The following is a 21635-nucleotide window of genomic DNA, read 5'->3' as shown; positions in this document are numbered from 1 at the left end:
AATGACTTTCAATAAGGGTATGATATTTTAAATAAAACAGTAACATTCTGTGTGCTAATAGGTATAATGTCATGTAACAAAAGACGTGTTTGATTTATAATACAATTCTGTTTTGCTGACATACAAATATATTTGCTTGTAGCTTACATGGTGTATAGATTATTTGTTTTCTTTAAAGGCTAAATACTAACCAATACTTAATCAGATAAATACATTTTAGAACAGTATGAGTTTTAGATAACAGCACAAATATTAAATGAGAACTTGCATCTGTAGTGCATGCAGACCTTCATGTGTTGTTGAATACTTGTGTTTATGTGTTTAATAAGGAGTTACTTTGTACTTATACTGCGTCTAGTCTAAAAAAAAGTCAAGTGAAATATAAAAAAGTAGAATACATAGTTGCAGTACTCTGTAAAATGTAAAAGTTGGATCAACTTAAAAAAACACTTCAGTTGGCAATGCTTAAATATTCGATTGTTTTACTCAATTTTTCTTACTTTAAGTAACATTTTAGATACAATTTTAGTTGAATTTTTTTAAATATTTTAGGTGTTACCAATCAAAGTATTTTTTTTTTAATTTTAAGTTTTTTCACGTTAACTTTTTCACTTAGTGAGAAAATGCTTAAGTTTATAAAACTTTTTTTAACCCTCATAAGCCCCTATTTTCCTGTATACGTTAGAGTTCCTTGGGGGTAAAAATTACCCCAGAAATTAAAAGAGTGATTTAAAAAAATATATAATTTTTTTAATGATATATATATATATATATATATATATATATATATATATATATATATATATATATATATATATATATATATATATATATATATATATAATATATATTTTTTTTTTTTTTTTTTTTTACTTCCCATCTATACAATAACGCTGTGTTTTGGGAGATATGAAGTACTTTTGTACCTGTTTACCACTCAATTCCTCAACTACCCCATTAGCTTGCCTGTAAAATATCACATTTTTATGAAAAATTCACATAAATTATTATCTAAATTTGATTTAAATTGTTTTTAGATATTGATCTAGATGTTATGTGTTGAATTCGGCCATTTGGTGTTTAGAAAAAAACAAAAGAATTACAGTTTAGGAAATAAATCATTTTGACCAGCAGAGGCCGATAGAGATCCATTCATTTTACTGGATGTGGCCAACTGCTCAACATCAATACTTTAGTGATACATTTTGTGAATTTATGTTTATATAAACATTAGAAAGGACATTAAAAATAAATATTATTTCAAATAGTAGAATTTTTTGAAGTTTTTGATGCATTTTGAAATGTCTGTGTTTACAAAATGCCACAGAAATTTGACTGAATGTAGTGTGTGTGTGTGTGTGTCTGTCTGTGTGTGTGTGTGTGTGTGTGTGTGTGTGTGTGTGTGTGTGTGTGTGTGTGTGTGTGTGTGTGTGTGTGTGTGTGTGCGTGTGTGTGTGTGTGTGTGCGTGTGCGTGTGTGTGCATGTGTGTGTGATTGAGCATGTCTTTTCTATATTGCATTTGTGCTCTAGTACCAGGCCTACCTTTCTGTGTTAAAATTTTCTGATTAATTCTGGATACATTGATTTTTTTGACAAATAAAAATATCATTATTTTATTTTTATTTTTTGCATTTCCCATTCATTTCAACTGGGGTCATTTTTATCCCCAAAGGGCCTCTTTTGGTAAAAAAAAAATCGACACATCTTTAGAATGACCGAAATCAAGACCAGTTTTTTTATATGAATCTTGACAGATAATCTGGAAAATTCACAAAATCTTATTCCACTGAGATAAAGGGAACCATCTTTTAAAACTAAAGAAAAGTGGCTTGGAGGTAAGATTGACCCCAAGGGACTTATTAGGGTTAAAAGTGTTACCAAGTTTCTTAAAGGATTAGTACATTTTCTTCCAGATAAATCCAGATAATTTACTCACCACCATGTCATCCAAAATGTTGATGTCTTTCTTTTTTCAAGAAGTTATGTTTTTTGAGGAAAACATTCCAGGATTTTTCTCATTTTAATGGACTTTAATGGACCCCAACACTTAACAGTTTTAATGCAGTTTAAAATTGCAGTTTCTAAGGACTCTAAACGATCTCAAACAAGGCATAAGGGTCTTATCTAGTGAAACATTTTGGATGACATGGTGGTGAGCAAATAATTTTTTTTTTAAGAAAATGGACTAATCCTTTAAGTACAACAGCTTTTCCTTTTTACAGCGTGTAGCCAAACAGACATCCTTACACAAAAATAAAATTTGCAATACAAACATCTTCAAATGGACATAAAACGTGTAAAATTGTATAAAATATAGAGCAAAAAAATACATAAAGTTTAAAAAATAATAAGATTTAAGCTCTAGTGTACCCCCTATTTCCTCACCACCAGCGGTCTATGTTCATCTCCGTATGTAGCCAGTGAATGTAGTTTGCCACTCGGGTGTACACCCCATACACCCTCTGACTACCACACTCCTCTGGTCCACCCCAGGAAACCAGTCCTTGTGCCACCCATCTTCTACTGCGGGTGTCCTGGATGACGAACGCCCCTCCGCTGTCTCCTAAACAGGTGTCCGGACCACCTTCATAAAAGCCAGCGCAGAACATATTTGTGGTGATGTTATAGTTGCTGGAGCGTGAAGCGTAGCTTGCTTCGCATTCGTCCTGCGGGACAACGGGCAGCTTGACGTATTGCAGAAGCTCGGAAACCGAATCCGAGGTCAAGCCGTTGGCAGAGGCGGAAGAATTGGCCGTGTTGATGCCCCAACCGGCCACCACACCCATTGTGTTGGGTTGAGGCATCAGGTCATTATCTTCAACGGCAGGCCTCGGCAGACAAACAGGTCGAATAAACTCAGACAGCGCCACCTCCATACTGAGTTTAACAAGCGCAATGTCATTATTATAGTTGTGGGAGTCGAACTGCGGATGAAGGACGACTCTCTCTACGGAACGGTTGGTGACTGCTCGTTTATCCCGTACGTCCGTCAGGCCCAAATGGACCCGGATGTGTTCGGGAGCGACAGGGACGATGGAAAGATCGCGGCGATGAGAACGCAAAACGTGGGCGGCCGTGAGAACCCAGGATGGGGTGAGGAGAGCTCCGCTGCCAAACCAACGATCCTCGGGTACGCGCGAGGTGTCTTCTACTGAGAGAAGAGCCTGCCAGGGGAACAGTCCGGGAGATGCCGTCCTCCCGCCAACAATTCGCTTCTGTTGCGCTGGGAAGAGCTGGGACTGTTCGCCGCATGCTTGAACACACATGCAAGTGCAAATTAACATAGTGCAGCAATGCAGGATATAGATGCATAAAATTACATTTATAGATACAAACACACACAATTTAACATGCAGAGTCTCCAAAATAATTATAAAGAAGTTTACAGCTTACCAATGGGAGTGTCGGTTAATGGACGGATGGGAAGCTGGAGTTCAGGATGTGTTTTTGACGTATTATCATGATCTCCTGCAAGTAGACACAAATATAATAATAATTAATACTCTGGTTTAGATTAACTCCTAAATATTTCAAGACGAGACAATGTTTTTTACTTATCTCCATATGACTTTCTTTAATTTTTGGAACACAGATGGGAATGTTGCCAAATGCCAATTTATTTTAAAATGCAATTATTTTAGCTTTTTGCTAAAAAAAATATTTTTAAAGAAAAATACCCGTATTTAAGAGTTTATAAGCAGAGAAAAAAATATAGATAGGATGAAATGTTTTTTCCTGTTTTGTTTGTTTGAAAGCAAAGGGTCTGTTTTTTCATTTGATATATTTGTATGTTTATATATTTTTAGAATAATTTTTTCATGGAAGGCATTTTGTGAAACTTTTGTGAAAATCACAAAAAAATGCTGGCGGGCAACTTTTCAAAAGATGGCTGGCGGGGAATGAGTTAATATTGGTGACTTGTTACCTTACCTGTGAAGCAGGAGAGCAGTGATGTCCCATCCTGACTCACCCACTTCCCACTCTGGTGACAGGTGTAAGTGTCTGTAAGACAAATAATAAAGTCACAGTGACTCTATATACTGTATGACTACACAAAAATCAGGGACTGACAGTGTTGAAATCCTTACTGTTGATGATGGGTGAGTCTTTACAGCTGTACTGAATTGTAGATCCAAACAGAGTATTGTTTTCAGAGTTCTCAAACACCACATCACCCAGAACCAAATCTACTGGACCACAATCCACCACTAAAGAAAAGACAGTGGAAGAGATGACAAAGTGTTAGACATATTTCATTCCTTAAATCTGAAAGGATTAGTTCACCCAAATATAAAAATCCTTACCCGCATACAGTCTCGAGAATTTAATATAAATTATATATTATATATTAAATATAAACAAAATTTTAAGAGAATTTTCATATTTGGGTGAACTATTCCTTTAGATTTTAATGGACTACTTTTGTATATAAACTAATATTTTTTATAAAATAAAAAAAGAAGAAACTTCAAAAAGTTTATTAATTCTAAAAATCTAAAATTAGCATAAAAATTTATCGAAATTGAAAGAAAACAAATAAAAGATGAATTGTGATCCTATCTGTGAAATCCACTCTAAAGTCTCATCTAATAATGAAATTGTGACCCTGGACCACAAAACCAGTCATAAATCCACAGCAATAGCCAACAATACATTGTATGGGTCAAAATTATAGATTTTTCAGTAAGGATAATGTTCCATGAAGATATTTTGTTAATTTTGTAAATATATCAAAAAATACTAATCATTAGTTATATGTGTTGCTAAGGACTTCAGTTGGACAAGCGATTTTCTCAAAATGTAATTTTTTTGCACCATCAGATTCAACACTGAAAAAAATGATTCATTGAATTTAATTAATTTTTTTAAGGTAAGTGGTTGCAATCAATCCACTCAAGCCACATTTAAACAAAAGTTTTATATTTTATTTTACGTTACTAATCTTTTTTGTTTAAATGTAGCTCAAACAAATTGATTGCAACCACCCACCCAAAAAATTGATGAAATTCAATGAATCATTTTTTTCAGTGAAGATTTTCAAATTAGGTTAACTCATTCCCCGCCACTGCTGAGTTCCTGATGAGTTTTTATGGTAATCTGTAATGCTGCAATTATCCAATAGATGCGCTCTTAAAATTTATAATAAAAAAACTGAAGCAAAAAATATTTATTAATTTTACACTTCGTTTATGTTTTGATAATTGTATTAAATCTGACCTCTAAAATTCCTTCACAAAAAATGGAATTATTTCAACTTTTTGCTAAAAAAGAATATTTTTGAAAAAAATACTCATATTTATGTGTTTATAAACAGAGAAAGAAATAAAGATAGGATGAAACTTTTTTTGTTTGTTTGTTTATTGTTTGTTTGAAAGCAGAGGGCATGTTCTTTCATTTGACATATTTGTATGTTTATATATTTTCCTGGAAGTCATTTTTTGAAACTTTTGTGAAAATCACAAAAAATGCTGGCAGGCAACTTTTCAAAAAAAGGCTGGCGGGGAATGAGTTAATAAGCTTATTTATTCAGCTCTCAGGAATACAAAATTTACCCTTATGAATGGTTTTGTGGTGCAGGGTCTACATTTGTTTGATTTCACTCACGGATTACACATTATTTTAATGGTATTAGTCAATATTAAAGATATCAAAGTTACACTAAATAACAAAAAATTACTTTAGCTATAGATTTACACAGACTGGGTCACAGTTAGATGAAAGTGAGTATTCAGCTAGAATGACAACAGCACAACGTACAAATTTCACAGAAGTAAGAAATGTGATTGGTGGATTTTGCAAGATGATTCTTCACAGGTGGGATCTGATCTGAGATGATGAACCAAAGAAAATGAGAAAACACAATCATACCAAACTTTGCGTGTCCATCCCATCAAAACGGTTGTCCATTTCCAACAGATAAGGCAGTGATTTCCTGTTTTAAAAATCTAAGTGCATTTTGCTATTTTAGCAGACTAAGGTTATACTTTTCTGTACACATCTACATCTGTAGGGATCATGTAATATGGTTTGTTGGACCCAGAAGCCAAATTGTGTCATTACAACTTTGACCAACAGAGGGAGACAATATCTAATACTTAAATAAATGGTGAGGCCTTCACAGCCTAACACCCCTGATAATGTCTTAAAATCCAGACTTGTGTCTGATTGAAGATTGTATTGTACACTGAAAAAACACAACTTGGTTGCACATGATTGAATTAGGTTTTCTCAAAATCAAATAAACACAAATTAAAATTAATTTCATTTTTAAGAAAACTTGATTCAATAATTTTGAACTGGTGTACATAATTAAATTACATAGATCCAGCAACTTAAAAAAATAATTTTAAGAAAACTTAATTCAATCATGTGCAACCAGAATTTTGTTTTTAGTATAATACTGATCATGTCTAGAAAACATGCAGGTGTGCAAAAGTAACAAGAATTACAAAGCTAAGTTAAACCACCAACAGATATTTACCCAATATACTGGATCTACATAGTTATTGAGCAAATGAACAATTAGTTTCTTAAAAACAAATATCCTTTTTTTAATTATGGGTTTATAATGTTGGGAAGGCTTGACTTCATTCATATCAAACCACAAAATATGGTTTTGTGCAGGATAAACTCAGCTGTTTCCTCATAAACCCAAGCAATCTAACTACAAATATCAACATTTGATAATGCATCTTTATCAACATCATCATCATGATATGAAGAGTTTGGTTCAGAAACGCAATAAATCCATTTTGACTAATTTTGGTAAAACGTGTTTTCAATACCAAAAAAGTGACAAGAAGAAAACCACTATTTTCTGTTACAAACTTTCACATAGCATCTTTAGGTTATAAAAACATTTTTTGTTATTTATAATTTGTTACATTATAATTTGATTTTCAAAGATTTATTATAAAAACTGATTATTTTTTCTGCTATAAATCTACTGAATCAAGATAAAACTGATTAAAAAAATAAACATTAATAACATTATCAAAACACTTACTTTGTCATATTAAGAACACTGTTATTGCTGCTGTCATCCTTGGGACATCGTCGCTGAACTTATTTGACAGCGATCAGCTGTAAAATGTTTTGGTCCTGCTCGATTTTCGTTGACTTCGAGTAAAATAATGGAAAGTTTTTCATAAGATCTCCTGGGGTCAATGTGTTAGCATGAGAGAAACTTGACGCTGTCAGGAGAACAAGCAACAGCCGACATTTTTCCATCTCCCGAGTGCCTCTCACGTAAATTATTCGATCAATGCCATAAAAAGCATTATTTTGTGTTTGTTTGTTGATCACGAAGTACAAAGTAGATTCTGAAAACTAGGATTCTGTGTGTAAACAAAGTGCCGCCATCATTGTTTTTCAATGAGTGGAACGGTGCACTGTGATTGGTTAAGCGGATTTATTGCATTCTGCGGACTGGCGTTTGTAGCGGTTTGAAAAAAAAAGGGAGAAAGATGACAGAATAATACGGCAGATATCGGATTTTGTGTAAAATAAAGAATTGACTTTTTAATACTGACCAGATACAACATTGATTTTGGCGCTAATAACGTTTATCGCGTTTTAGAACCAAACTCTTTATATACTTCAAATATATTTGAATACCTGTATATTGTGGAGTATAAAACAAACAAGCTGTGTTATGAAGATGAATTCAGTTATGTTCAGTAAGAATTAACTAGCATGATGGAAACCAATACTGCACTGTAACAGACCCATAAACACAGTAAAGATAAAGCTGTGTATAAAATACTGCAATGCACTGTGGGTTGCAATTTGCTTGGCTACCAGCCAGTCCCATAAGGTTTGATTTTCAGTTTATTCTTAACGCCATTTCAGCATCTATGTCTATATTCATGGCGAGAACCGATCAATCTATACACCAGTTAATCTACATATGTTGGTAAGGGGTAATTTGACATCCCCAATTACATGTTTTTGAATGTTGGGAGGAAACCGGAGCACCCGGAGTACACCGATGCTGACACAGGGAGAACATGCAAATTCCACACAAAAATGCCTCCTTTTTGGTGAGAGGCAACAGTGATACCCACTAAGCCGCTGTGTTTAAGGTTTAACTCAGTATCTGATTAGTTAAAAAACTTGGAAGGGAACGACGACTCCTTTGAGATTCCTTCTCTGGTGGCAGCAAAATATAAAGGTAGAAGAAGAAAAGAGACAGAAATAACAAATTGAGAAAGAAACAGTAGAAAGAAAACAGTTACAAAGAGCTTGCATAATGACTTACTTATACACTGTGGTATGTCGCTGCTCCATGATCCATCTTTCTGGCAGTCAATCTGATAATGCTCAAATTCTTTATTATCCTGTGACAGACAGCGGGTGTTAAACACGTGGCTGAAAGCTTGAATTTGTCTTAATCAGCAGGAAATAGACAGACATTATCATTAAAAATGAATGGTGACATTAGTCTGACCTGTCGTAGGGAGTATCCCGGGTCACAGGTCACTGTAATGTGATCTTTGAATATATAATTGGACTGCAGAGGCTCTAGCTGACCATTAAGAGGTGTCGTAGGTGGAGGACATTCAGAACCTGAAAATAACAACAACTTATATAAACATATAGTCAAATGTCCTATCAGATGCCCTATGGGTGCTGAATTCTGACCTGTGGAAGTATAGGTGAGTTTCCAGCCAATATTCTCCCCTGAGTTGTCACTGTGAAACAGGATGTTGACTGTGTTACTTCCTGTCAAGATCTTCCCCGGTGATCGGTCACCACAAAAGGGACCAAACTCCCTGTCTCCAGCCTGAATCTGAATATAGAGCATCATCACTTTTACACTAAACATCTTTACATTTATGAATTTGGCAGACACTTCGATCCAAGCTGATTTATTGTGTATTACATATACAAGGTATACATTGTAATCAGTATTTATAAAATCGTAAGATTCTGGTCAATACAGTAGCTGTGTTTTATTTATTATTAATCACACCCAGACAAGAGAGGACTCAAGGACGGATCCGCACTGGTTCCTCATCGGCGTTGCTGACTTCGGCGTGGATCCGGCCCGGAGTCGTCTGCTGTCTGGGCAGCTATGACAGCTATCACTGCACAGCACTCTCAGCAACCACCCTTAGCAACGTCTCATTCATAAATATAAGTAAATATGTTTGATTTGTGTGTAAATTGTACTCTCCTCCTGATTTACAAATGCTTTGTAAACGTCCGATTTGATTGTGAAATGTGTGTATGTTAATGAGTTCCAATCATTCGTAAACAGCACGCTCATTCACGATTAGCATAATCCCCGCCTATGCACCACTATAGCTACGCAAATTACGTATCTAGGAATGCTGTAATCTTCTGGACTCCATTCTCTGGTTTGGCTACAATATGTTGCATAAATGCATAAGAGACCAATAGGCTACATGCCTATCAGTAAATTAATCATTTAAACTGTGTCCACCAAAGCGTTTTAAGCAATCTGAAGTAATACCTGGTGCTCTTTTGAAAACGAGAATGGTGGCACTTGAGAACACTTTGGAAGCGCCGCGCGTTATTCCGGAGACACATTTGTTGTTGTGATTTGTAATATTGGATGGCTGTGTAAAAAAGGACGAGCTCTTTGTTTTTCCCAAACTTAAAGAGTAAACATTAATAAAGACAGCAGCACAAATAACTCGAGACGTGTCACTACGATATAATGCTGCAACGATGCATCAACGTCATCGATTACGTCAACTACGAAAATACGTCGAAAGGTTAGCAGTGTTTTCCCACACACACTGGTTCTATATGTGCTTGTGCGCGAGCTCTCTCTCTCCTATGCCCGCGCATGCCTTCTGTAGTAACTTTGTGTAATGGCAATTTTTTAATTTGCGCCGAATTGTCTATGATGTCGCGTTTATAAATCAAGATTTTAGTAACTTAGTAGTTAAAGTAACAGCTGGTTGGACTAAACACAAGGTTATTGGGTCATGTTTAGTCACTATTTTAATAGTCTTTGGGGTGGTTTCCTGGACAGAGATTAGCTTAAGCCAGGACTAGACCTTAGTTTAATTAGGAAATGAAAAACATTACTTGTGTGCATTTTGAAGCCAAATTAAGGGCACTGATGTATTTTAAGATATGTCAGTGCAAGATGTTTTCAGTTTGGACAGCTCTTATATTTATTTTAGTCTAGGACTAGTCTAATCCCTGTTTTTTGAAACCGCCCCTATATGTCTGAAAACAGAACAGATAATATGTGAAAATAGCATTCAGTTGTGTTAAAATACAATAAAACAAACAATGATTGTCAGATCAGACAGAGAGTAGAAAAACAGATTATCCAACAGATTAAATAGCTAATCAAAAAAGAACACTATATTAATAATAAAAAATAGTCGTTAGAGTAGTCGACTAATCGGAAAAATAATCACTAGATTAGTCGACAGAAGAAATAGTCGTTAGTTGCAGCTCTACTACGATACATAGTTCATCAAAATGTACAAACGTTTTAATGTTTTAAGCACCATTTACACGTGGTGGGAAGCAGGTGTAAATTTCTTTCAACTCACATTTTGAAATACATTTTTATGAATCCGCAAATTTACGCCAGAATGACTTTACGAACAATTTACACAAAAATTTGTTCTGCTCGTGTTTAATGGATGAGACCCATCGTGTCAAAATTCTGTTGCTGTGTCGGGCAGGGACTAGTTTTTCCAGCAAAAGGAAGGTTTTTGGTGAAATTACTTCATAAAAGTTGTGTTGATGCATAATTTTTTGCTATAAAATTAAATCTGTATTGTGTGGTAATCGTTTTAAAAAAACCAATAAGGTAATTGAGGCTAGCACCATATTATATGCAACAACACAGATCGATCAGCCATGATTTATTCTACGATGTACTCTAGGCACTTCATTGCATAGGCCAGATAAAATCTGCAGACTTTTTTGCGCAGAAATTTTTGGAAAAAATCTTAAAGAATTTATGGTGTAAATATTACAAAATAGCATCTAAATAATTTTACTTTATTAAGGCTTACAAAGAACAATTCCCGCACACTATGTGCTTGCTGAAAAAATATTTTTTTAATGAAAGTTGCGTTGCAACGTTTCGATCAACTGATCTTCATCAGGCAACTAGTGTGCAGTATGCAGATAGTGTGCGGGAATTGTTCTTTGTATATTTTGAGACTTTTTGTCGTCTTATCCTACACACCTATCTATTGACTTCAGGAGTGCGACGCTAATTTGTTTACTTTATTAAGGCTTACAATGACAAATAAATACACAAACCAATGAGTCCTCTGAATTAAACTGGACCAGCATGAACCAGAAAATGTGCATGTCAAGATAAAATTATATATTGTATATAAAATGAGATAAATTATTGTTTATAGTGTGATATATTATAGCAGAATAAATCTTGTGGTAATACGTTCTTATTATGAATTTAAAACGTATATCGCAACCCAATATCACGAATTTACGTAACTATAGCACGTATGGACCAACGTGAAAATGTCACGTTTTGCCGCGTTTGAGTGTGAGCATGTAACGCCTTTCTGTTCGTCTCACTGTCACGTATTGGTTACTCAACTTTTTTGTCCTAATTTCTTACTATTGTCCCTTCGGTTTAGGGTTAGATTTACATAAAATGACACCCAAACCCAACTCTAACCCCAACGTCAGGCGACAATTGGTTAAAGTTTAGAAAATATAAAAAAATAAGTCTTGTATATTTTTATAAACCAATAATTAAAGTGATATATAACGCAAGCACCAAATCTAACCCTAAACCGAAGCGACAATGGTTTGAAAATAGGACAAAAACGTTGAGTAACCAATACGTGACAGAAAAGCGTGACATGCTGACGCTCAAACGCCACAAAATGTGACATTTTCACGTTGGTCCATACGTGCTATAGTTATGTAATTTCGTGATATAGGGTTGCATATCAAGATAAGTTCATTGGTTTTACAACCAGTGTAAATATAACTTTATATTACACATAATAGTAAAAGCTTCTTGTATTCTTCTTGTAAACGGATTTGAAATGATTATGTGCTGACTGACGCATCACGCAGTCGATAGAGTTAAGTCCACAGTCAGTTTTATTTAATATCAAATGGTTCGTGCTCTCTTTTATTAAAAATGGCCACAGCAAACAGCATGAGCAGGGTTTGTGTACTGCTTGGCTACTGCTCACAAACACACACATGCTGAGGGGATGTGTGCTTGTCAATGACGGGCATTAAAATCTGTGTGCACGAATTACATTTGGGCCTGCTCATTGCTTACGTGTGTTCTTTGGGATCAAACCCAAAACCTTTTGTGCTACTAACATAATGACTCGACCAAAGTGAGCTACAGGATCACCAATCTAGCAAGAAATGTTCATATTACATAAATGTGAGCGTCTGTAAAAACCTAGATAAAGCCAATTATTGTGATTTACTGTTTTCAACATAAAATAATACAATGCATAATGTAAAGAACAAAAAATATAACCTTACTATCTTTAACTCTTTCCCCGCCAGCGTTTTAAAAAAAAAGTTGCCAGCCAGCGCCAGCATTTTTCATGATTTTCACAAAAGTTTAATGCCTTCCAGAAAATGTTCTTCTTTAAATATTTTAACAAACAATATGTCAGATGAAAGAACAGACCCTCTGCTTTCAAACAAAAACGTTTCATCCTACCTTCATTAGTTCTCTTGTAATCACCTCTCAAACATGAGTAGGTTTCTTCAAAAACACCCAATTTTGAGCAAAAAGCTGAGATAATTACATTTTTGCGAAGGACTTTTAAAAGAGATCAGATGCAGAGCGATCTTTAAAACATACACGGAGTTCTTTCTCTTTCACGTGAGGCGCTACTTCCGGGTTGTATAAGTTGCGGAAAGACGGAAAATCTCGTCATTGGCGGGTAAGCGTTTTCTCTTAATTGACGAGATATCTCGTCAATGGCGGTGAAAGAGTTAATATTGACTGCCATTTAATATGCCAACCATTGCTCCAGGTTTCATAAATAGATTAGCCGAGATTTTACAGACAGGGTCACAACCAGGCACAAAACATGCTTGCACGTATATTTTTGAATGTGAAATTTTATAAGGAACATGTCTTTAATGGCCTGAGTATACTGTATGTGTATCTATAAACCAATTATTTGGCTAGAATATGTGCCCAAAAAGTTAGGTAAGTGTGATTTTATTTCGTATTTGGTCATATTTGAATATGTCTGAGACAAAAAGTAAAAATGCAAAATTTGAATTGTTGCAAAATTCTTACTTTAATGAAGTCATATGGGCAGGAGACTTCTGGATGGTCTTCGATGTCGAAAGTATCATCAAACTCCAGAGTGATTTGAAAGCCCTCCTCTTGCTCAATGCGATACATACAGTCTGAACTCTTGGGGTATGGTTTAGGGAAATCTGCGCTGGCGATCTCTCCGGATCGCTCCGTAAACACGCTGTCATTACACTCCACTGCAACAGTGTACAACACACATAAACATACCTTATATACTCCATTATCATTCACTGTACAAATTACAAAATCTGTAATGAACACATTAACCGCGATCACAGCGGTCACTCTTCCCTTAATGTCCTGTTTAAAATCTCTCAGCTATGAGATTTGCTTGGAAGTGCATGTAGGCTTTACTACGGCTCTGATCAAGTGTTTGCAGTTTCCAAGTTTATCCACATCTAACCGACCGCTGAAATGTAAATATTTAGCAGTCAGCGCTTGGCTACAATCAGATGGGCAGAGGGCAAAGGCTAGACATGAAACAGACTCAAGCATACACTTACAATGTGCATTACTATAATTGCAACACTTTACGGTAACATAAAATATGATGATGATAATGTTATAGATTTATCACTATCCAAGCCAATGTAAATGTGTTGTAATAAGTTTATTTGACTTACCCCTAAACTCAAATTAACCTGCTTTATAATCACAAATTCCAGCCACTAATCCTAGATAATCCAAGTGCGTAAGATTTCTTCTATGCAATGTATGCAGATAAGTGCTAAGATTTGACAAGAGCTTTAACTTAAGCGCTTGGTCAGGCAAGAACATAATGTGTACACACTGGAGATAAAGCTGTGCATATACACAGACTTTACATTTTTATTTGTGACATGAACTTTAAGACCCCGGGAACAGGAAGTTGCGATGTAATATATTTGTGAGTGAAACAAAAGGTTGGTTCGACTTCATGTGGCGCTGCGCAGATCGACTGGCAGCTGGCTTGAAGCAGTGCATGCCAGTTAGAAATTTTGTCTTGAGCTGATGCTGAAGGCATGTGACTGTGACGTATTGGATTAAAGTACCGCATCTTCTCCCGAGTGGCTGCACAGATTTCTGATGACAACACAGCTCTTCGTGATTGGTCGCCTCACTAATGACAACGTTCACGTGTGTTTCATATTTAATCCAACGTTCAGTTACACTAATAAACATAATTCATGTTAAATTCATGTTTTTATAACAGGTATAACTCGTTAAGACACAGTAACGTGCCTGCAGCGTCAGCTAAAGTCGGACAAAATTACTAACCGGAATGCACTGCTTCAAGTCAGCCGCCGTCCGGTCTGCGCAGCGCCGCACGAAGTCGAACACACCTATAAGTTAAGTTACGCTCAGACACATAATCGCGTCACCGCACGTGTGACAGGGAACTCACATTAGACCGACAGCTGGAGGGGGCGGGGTTAGCGGATGCTCCCGACCCAGCTGTCTAGCAGAGAAAGATTGCCCCAAAAGGCCAGAAGTACATTTTCAGATTTTGATTAAAGTTAATGAGGGCACCTGTTTTTTTATTTAAATAATGACACACACAGATAAATGGTTTATAATGAACACTGCAATATTTCATAAAAAAATAAGAATCTGTCCATTTTGATTTCATGGGGACTTTGACTAATCAGGATTTTACAGGATTTTCCTGAGCCACATATAAATATTGTTTAAACAATGACATATTTCGGCACCATTAAGATGTGGGTCAACTGTTTTTGTGGGTTTGAGATTAAATGCTACCTTTGCATGTTCTGTTATCAGCGTGAAGCAGGTATCCATAGCGGCAAGAACAGTAGAAGCCACCAATGTAGTTATGACAGAAATGATCACAAACGAGATCTTCATCATTTCTGTCTCTGCATTCATCAACATCTACAGAAATACACAAAAGGTGTGAAAGAAAGAGTTATATTTAGCTTAAAAAGAAAATTAAAAATAGTTCATAATATCATACCTGCACCACAGGCACAATTAAAATGGCACAAGATTGTCAGTGAATTGAAACTCAATTGTGATCACACAAATGTAGGTCTCTTGATCATACACAAAACAAGTAACAAGGGCTACAATAATAGTAACTTTATGAAGCAAGACACTCTAAAGTCACTAAACGGATTTTCGCCTGATGTTCAATTAAAACAAAACACAATTAACAAGCAATATCCATAAGTTCACAATAACCAAACACCAGTGTCAACACAAATGCACCAGTGTACTCCCTATCATGTGTTTGTGCACTCATATGCAATGTATGTATTGTTTTTGACACACTCACCAAATGCACTATAATGGGCCTCGAACCCTGAGTAGCGCTCCTCATTGGAAAAATCTGAATGAAATTCCACACTGAGCTCGCTTCTAGGGGACGTAATGACATCATCAGCAGGTACCCGTTCTGTGTCTGTGTTCTCTCTCCCACAAAACACAGCCAGCTCCTCGCTCTCTGAGTACACCTGCGTGAACGATTACAAAACACACAAAACAAAATTATAAAGCAGTCAGTAATGCAGTCAATTATAATGAGTCAACTCCAGTCCTGTGTACATAAGTATAGACCTTTAGGCAGGCAGGGTGTACAGATAAATACTCGACATGTTTAATCTGAGTGATTTCAAAAGTTATTCACGCCTGCCGGCTGTGTACGAACGTTGCTTTGTTCCGCTATTTTGTATGGAAGTCAATGGGAAGTCTGGTTTGTTTTCTCCCAAAAAGGGGCGGTGACGAAATTTACAGTCAAGTTCCCGGATGTGCCGGTAGTCCGTATTGCAGAGATGTCACTTTCTGCCACCAGTTGGGCTCCGCCCACAAAAAAACGTCATCTCTGTTTGCAAACACGCAAAAGGTCTATAAATACTAGGTAGAAGGTAAAAGGTTTACCTTAAAAATGTAAATTCTCAAATTATTGACTTGAAGGTCCAAACCCACATGACTTTCTTTTTGGTGTAATACAAAATGAGGTTTTTGTGCATAATGTTTACCATTCAGTGATCGTCAGCAAATATACTGAATAACAAGATTGAGCATAACTATTACTATGAATAAGGGATGATGCAAGCGCAATAGGGGACGATGCAAGCTCAATAAGACTACTTTGGCAACAAAAGTCCCGCCTTCCAGTTAAAAGAACCAATCATCAATCAATAAATCCTGATGCTTCTCTGGGGGAAAGGCTTTGTACAGAGTACAAACGGAAGTGACTTAAAAGTGAAATTCATCGATGGGCTCCAAAAGGGAGTCAATCCCCAAAGACACTCATGTTAAAATGCCCAACTTTACAGCAGAAAATAATGTTTACAGCCTGGTACAAAAAGTGACAACTGTCGGGGGGTGAATTTTTTTCTAACTCATTCTTTAAATTATATTAAGCCTTAAGTTCTGCATAATTAAGGGGGTGGCTCCACCCATATTTCACCTATTTGGCATTTTTCGGTTATCCAGAAGTGACACGCGGTGACGCATTTGCCAAGATGGCGACTTTTGGCTTAAAAAGCGCTCTTTAGAAACCTACGATTGATGTCACAGATACTATATTCATGTTTTGTACAGTCTAGTTTTAGTGCATTTTGAGCTTAAAGGGGTCATATTTCATGAGATTTTTTTTAAAGGGGACATTTCACAAGACTTTTTTAAGATGTAAAATAAAACTTCGGTGTCCCCAGAGTGAAATATTAGCTTAAAATACCATATAGATATTTTATTATAACATGCTAAAATTGCCACTTTGTAGGTGTGAGCAAAAATATGCCATTTTGGGTGTGTCCTTTAAAATGCAAATGAGCTGATCTCTGCACTAAATGGCACTGTCGTGGTTGGATAGTGCAGATTAAGGGGCGGTTTTATCCCCTTCTGACATCACAAAAGGAGCCGAATTTCAATGACCTATTTTTTCACATGCTTGCAGAGAATGGTTTACAAAAACTAAGTTACTGGGTTGTTCTTTTACACATTTTCTAGGTTGGTAGAAGCACTGGGGTCCCAATTATAGCACTTAAACATGGAAAAAGTCAGACTTTCATGAAATGTCCCCTTTAAGATGTAAAAAAGTATTTGGTGTTCCCAGAGTGCGTATATGAAGTTTTATCATAAAAAATACTCCACAGATAATTTAATATAGCATGTTAAAATTCCTACTTTGTAGGCCTGAGCAAAAGTGTGCCTTTTTTTAAATGCAAATGAGCTGATGAAATGCAAAAACTGATTGCAATGATGGTAGTTTGTTGCAATCTGAAATCTGAACAACCTAATTTTTCACATGCTTGCACAGAATGGTTGACCAAAATTAAGTTACTGGGTTGTTCTTTTTCATCATGTTTCCTAGGTTGATAGAAGCACAGGGACCCAATTATAGCACTTAAACATGGAAAAGTCCGATTTTTACGCTATGACCCCTTTAAGAAACAAACGCTATTGTACATGTCAGGTGTAATTGTTTATCAGAAATATGTTGTTAATTGTGATTTTATATATATTTGTCTTTCCCCATTCAGGTAGATAGGACTTTAGTCTCGCATGACTGAAATATCTGCCCAGAGGCGTTGCAAACATGGCTCCCTATACCACCGCTACAAAAACAAAAGCAGCTTTCTTCAAAATTCCTCCTTTTATGTTCCATAGAGGATAGAAAGTGCATGTGAGGTTAAGTAAAAGTCGACAAATATCTTTCCCTTGAAATATTCCAGACTTTTATAAAAATCCACTTTACTTAACCAGACGACTGACAGTTCAAAATTTTTTAATTTATACTTGCATGAACACATTTTAAAACAACATAAAGACACATAACTTCATTTGAACACTCCCAAATTCTCAAGCTCTTAGTGTAACGAAACAAATTACACAGGACGAACACTGCCAGTCCTCAATTTAAGGAAATACCCGAACAAAAACTGGCACGCACATCAGCACAATTAGAAGCGGCACCCAGCCAAGCCATCAATCAACCCGCAGTCGCACATTCAAACATTTCAGACTGATAAAACAGCCAAGACCTCACTGTTTCCACAACTGCACATACGCACAAACAGCCCAGAAACATGTCTCTTATCTGGCTTCCAGCTTGTGTGTTTATTTTACCCGTGTCAATGAACGGCGTGTGACCCACAGCTACTAAAGAACCAACATTAGAAAGATGGCCATAGGCAGTTAATTCCCGAGCAATAACATAGATAGATACAGTACACACTAAAAACAATACACAAATACACACTAAAATACATTGAATCCCACAATTACAAATATGCATGCAATGCAAGAATAGTAATTGTGCAGATATTTTACCAAAAACACCTCTAGTAGTGAAACAAAAAAGCAGATAGCTGTGTCTGTGTAGGTAAAGTATAAACATTATAAGCATTTATATGTTTACGCTTGTCATCATGCATGTCTTTGTGTCTGGCAAAAGCTCAAGGTCTTTAGCCTTCGCTTGTTACCATAGCAGGTTGCTGTGGCACCCCCATGGAGGTATTTAAATATGAATATGCCCCCTTCAGTCTGGGCAATACATTGGCTCCTGGGAAATAAATGCTTTTAGGTCTATCCATCCAGGGCACCAGGGCATCTGTCTGTCAAACAATCTTGCACGCCCATCTTACCAACTTATACAATAGCATGCTGAGACTAGCAATGACATGCATGCAAGCAAAGCTGCAAAAGACTGTCTGGACATATCTAGCAACTCTTTAAACAGCTTTTATCAATCAATATTAAAGGTTTATGATGTAATTTAAACTTAAGCTAAACTAAGCCGAAGTACAAGAAGTGTATTGTTGAAATACAATGCACTGTGCATCTAAGCAAACAATATATTTTAATGGTTTTAATTTCTTTATCTGGCGTGTTTTCGGTCTTATTCCAGTAGGATTTTATGGTTTCCATCCAACAGGTAACATCCCACTAATAGAAACCGATTAACCAATACATTACCAGACCCACAGAGGCGATTAACGTTTCCATTAATACCAATACAGCATTCCCATAATAACCAATAAATCTATTTTTTTATGATGGTTCTACTATTCATTCATCAGAGATATTTTTAAAGTCACCATGTAACAAAAGTAGCAATTGTCTAATTTTCCCATGATGACGTGTAGCTATCCGATTAAAATGGCTTCTAAAATTTTAAAAAAATGTAGGGCTGGAATTGAATCATACATCTAAATTAATTGGATCGTTTGATGTTGGGTCATGTTGCTATTTGATGGCCGGAAGTAAATAGATCTCAAGGACGGGAGGAGATTTTGATTAAAGAATATGAGGGCACATGATTTTTTTTTTTTTTAAATAATGAAGCTCACAGATATTTCATTTGTAAAAAATACCACAATAATCCAAAGCAAACTACACACTTTCACCTCCATTTCATTTTGACTTTAACATGGATTATATCATCGCAATACTATTTATGTGAAAGTAAATAACGTTTATATTAAACTGAAGTTGATAGACAAATGTTTGTTAAAAAAAAAATTTGAAACATAATCTTACCTTTACGTAGTCGTACTCGCATAAGTATGACGGCTCTATGTCAAAGTGCATAAAATAGAGTCGTATTTGATATCCGTCTGGTACAGTTATATTCCACTGCACTTCGGTCTCTTTCGGGTATGATTCGGGAAAGTTCGGAGACTGGATGCTCCCGTACATTTCCGTGAGGTGGATGACTTTAGACCACAGTGGCCACACGAACTGGGCCAAGATTAGAATAACACTGCGTACAGAGATGTATATAAAGCACATAATTAAATATAGCATTTAAATGGTTAAACCACAAGCTTAAACGACGTGCGTGCTCAACATTTTCATAAACTTTAATTTAACGTATATCCGCATAATTCCAGATATCACAATCAAAATACTATCTATTTTTGCAGGATATAAACAAAAACGTCAAAGCCGAACGATTGTCATTTCAGCTATTGTTACTTTCAAAATATGTCCAAAGTTCACTTTAATATCAAATGCCTAAAGCGCAAACTTGCGAAGATAAACAAGTTGGAAAGCGTTGGATAAAGTTTAAGTTTTACCGCGTGAGCTCCATGGTTTCTCTGTCAGATGAAAAGAAATAGTTTTTCTGTCTAAACTCTTGTTTTCTCCACACATCACATCGCAACCGTTTACACAAAGCGGTCTCCCCCACGGTGCCTGTGTGTGCGCGCGCGCGCACGTGTGTGTGCGTGCGTGCGTGTGTGTGTGTGTGTGTGTCGGGGCGGGGTGCGAGTTTTTGTTTTCCCACGCAGTTTATAGTCTCTTTCTGCAGCGGACCTTATAACTTAGCCGTATTTACTGTCACAAACAACAGGTGAATTATTTAACAATGCAATTTATGAACATTAAACAACAATGCAATAGCTATCGTAAATGTAATACAAATTCTATTAATTTTCAATTTCATTATAGAGACCATTTTGTAGCATCAGGTATTTGCCATTGCAATTATTACAAAATCCCCTGTATATTGTTTGTTTGTCTTATTCGAGTATGATTTTTGTTTATTCCCAACCACCACATCCCATTAATAATCCACCACATTACCAGAATTAAACAGTCCATTACAGTTTCTATTTAAGGCAATCCCCATATGGCCTATTGCACAAATGAATACAAAAAAATTGGGTGAATTGTAGATTATTGTCATTGTTTTAAAAACAATGAAACAACGACAACACATATAGCAGCTCTCACAATGACTGGCAATGCAAAGATGTAAATAGGCAAAGACATAAATACAAAACCAAATATGAACACAATTAACTTCATTCCATCATATTTATGTATGGAAGATTGCACATTGTGGGTGCATGCCTTTTGTTTCTATTTATTTGTTTTCCAACTCTTTTGTTGCTCTGTAAACAGTCCTGCTGTGTGAGAAATATATTTTTTTAAATTAAGGCCTCAATTAAAATGAGGTCATGTACTGAGGGAAACTGTCTATTTGTTATGCTTTGCATTTTTCTAGAGCTTTCTTACCTCCTTGTTGTCCGCTTAACCATGTGATTGGTCCTGAATGTCTATTTGAGGTGTCTCTCCTATTTAAAATAATCTCAGTTTGACAAACTTGGGTAAACATGGTATACAGGGCTCCAGACCTACTTTTTTCACTAGGACCACAGTGGCCCCCAACTGAAAATTTTGGGGGTGCAACCAGAAAAAATTTGGGGGCACACACTGTAAATCAACATGCTATCCAAATATTCACATTTCTACTAATTTCCACTGTATCACTAATAATAACTTTAATGATGCAGAAAGTACAATGTGCTGTTTTCCAATTCACTGTCACATCACAATAAAGTTAAAATTTACTGGTCGCACATGTTGAACTAGATGTAAATTCAGTGGCACACTCTGAAA

The 21635-nt window shown here is 36.0% G+C and overlaps 1 protein-coding gene across 2 annotated transcripts; it reads right to left on the bottom strand.

The window, feature by feature from the left end:
* Positions 1-1367: 1367 nt before the first annotated feature.
* Positions 1368-20451, bottom strand: masp1 (MBL associated serine protease 1). Of its 2 annotated transcripts, XM_055197094.2 has the most exons (12): positions 20309-20451; positions 19770-19992; positions 15559-15736; positions 15024-15155; positions 13263-13459; positions 8645-8792; positions 8451-8569; positions 8262-8340; positions 4090-4209; positions 3932-4003; positions 3395-3469; positions 1368-3254 (listed from the first exon to the last, which is right to left on the bottom strand). In XM_055197094.2, exons 1-12 carry the CDS (start codon positions 20320-20322, stop codon positions 2383-2385), a joined length of 2229 nt encoding a protein of 742 aa, XP_055053069.2. In that variant the 5' UTR covers positions 20323-20451; the 3' UTR covers positions 1368-2382. The 2 variants fall into 2 exon arrangements, 1 of the variants encoding a protein (XP_055053069.2); XR_012367501.1 differs by lacking the exons at positions 1368-3254; positions 3395-3469; positions 3932-4003; positions 4090-4209 and adding exons at positions 6439-7970; positions 8026-8152.
* Between the last annotated feature and the right edge of the window lie 1184 nt (positions 20452-21635).

The sequence above is a fragment of the Misgurnus anguillicaudatus genome, chromosome 24 (assembly GCF_027580225.2).
Source record: "Misgurnus anguillicaudatus chromosome 24, ASM2758022v2, whole genome shotgun sequence".
Lineage (NCBI taxonomy): Eukaryota > Metazoa > Chordata > Actinopteri > Cypriniformes > Cobitidae > Misgurnus > Misgurnus anguillicaudatus.
Note: the sequence above shows the minus strand (reverse complement) of the source record. Positions and strands in the feature narration are given on the sequence as shown.

Bases quoted from the DNA above. Each gene is read 5' to 3' on its own strand.
- masp1 (XM_055197094.2), bottom strand. The intron at 15,737-19,769 runs GTAAGATTATGT...TCGTTCACGCAG, and splicing joins GCGAGTACGACTACGTAAAG to GTGTACTCAGAGAGCGAGGA. The intron at 15,156-15,558 runs GTGAGTGTGTCA...GTATTTCTGTAG, and splicing joins GGCCCATTATAGTGCATTTG to ATGTTGATGAATGCAGAGAC.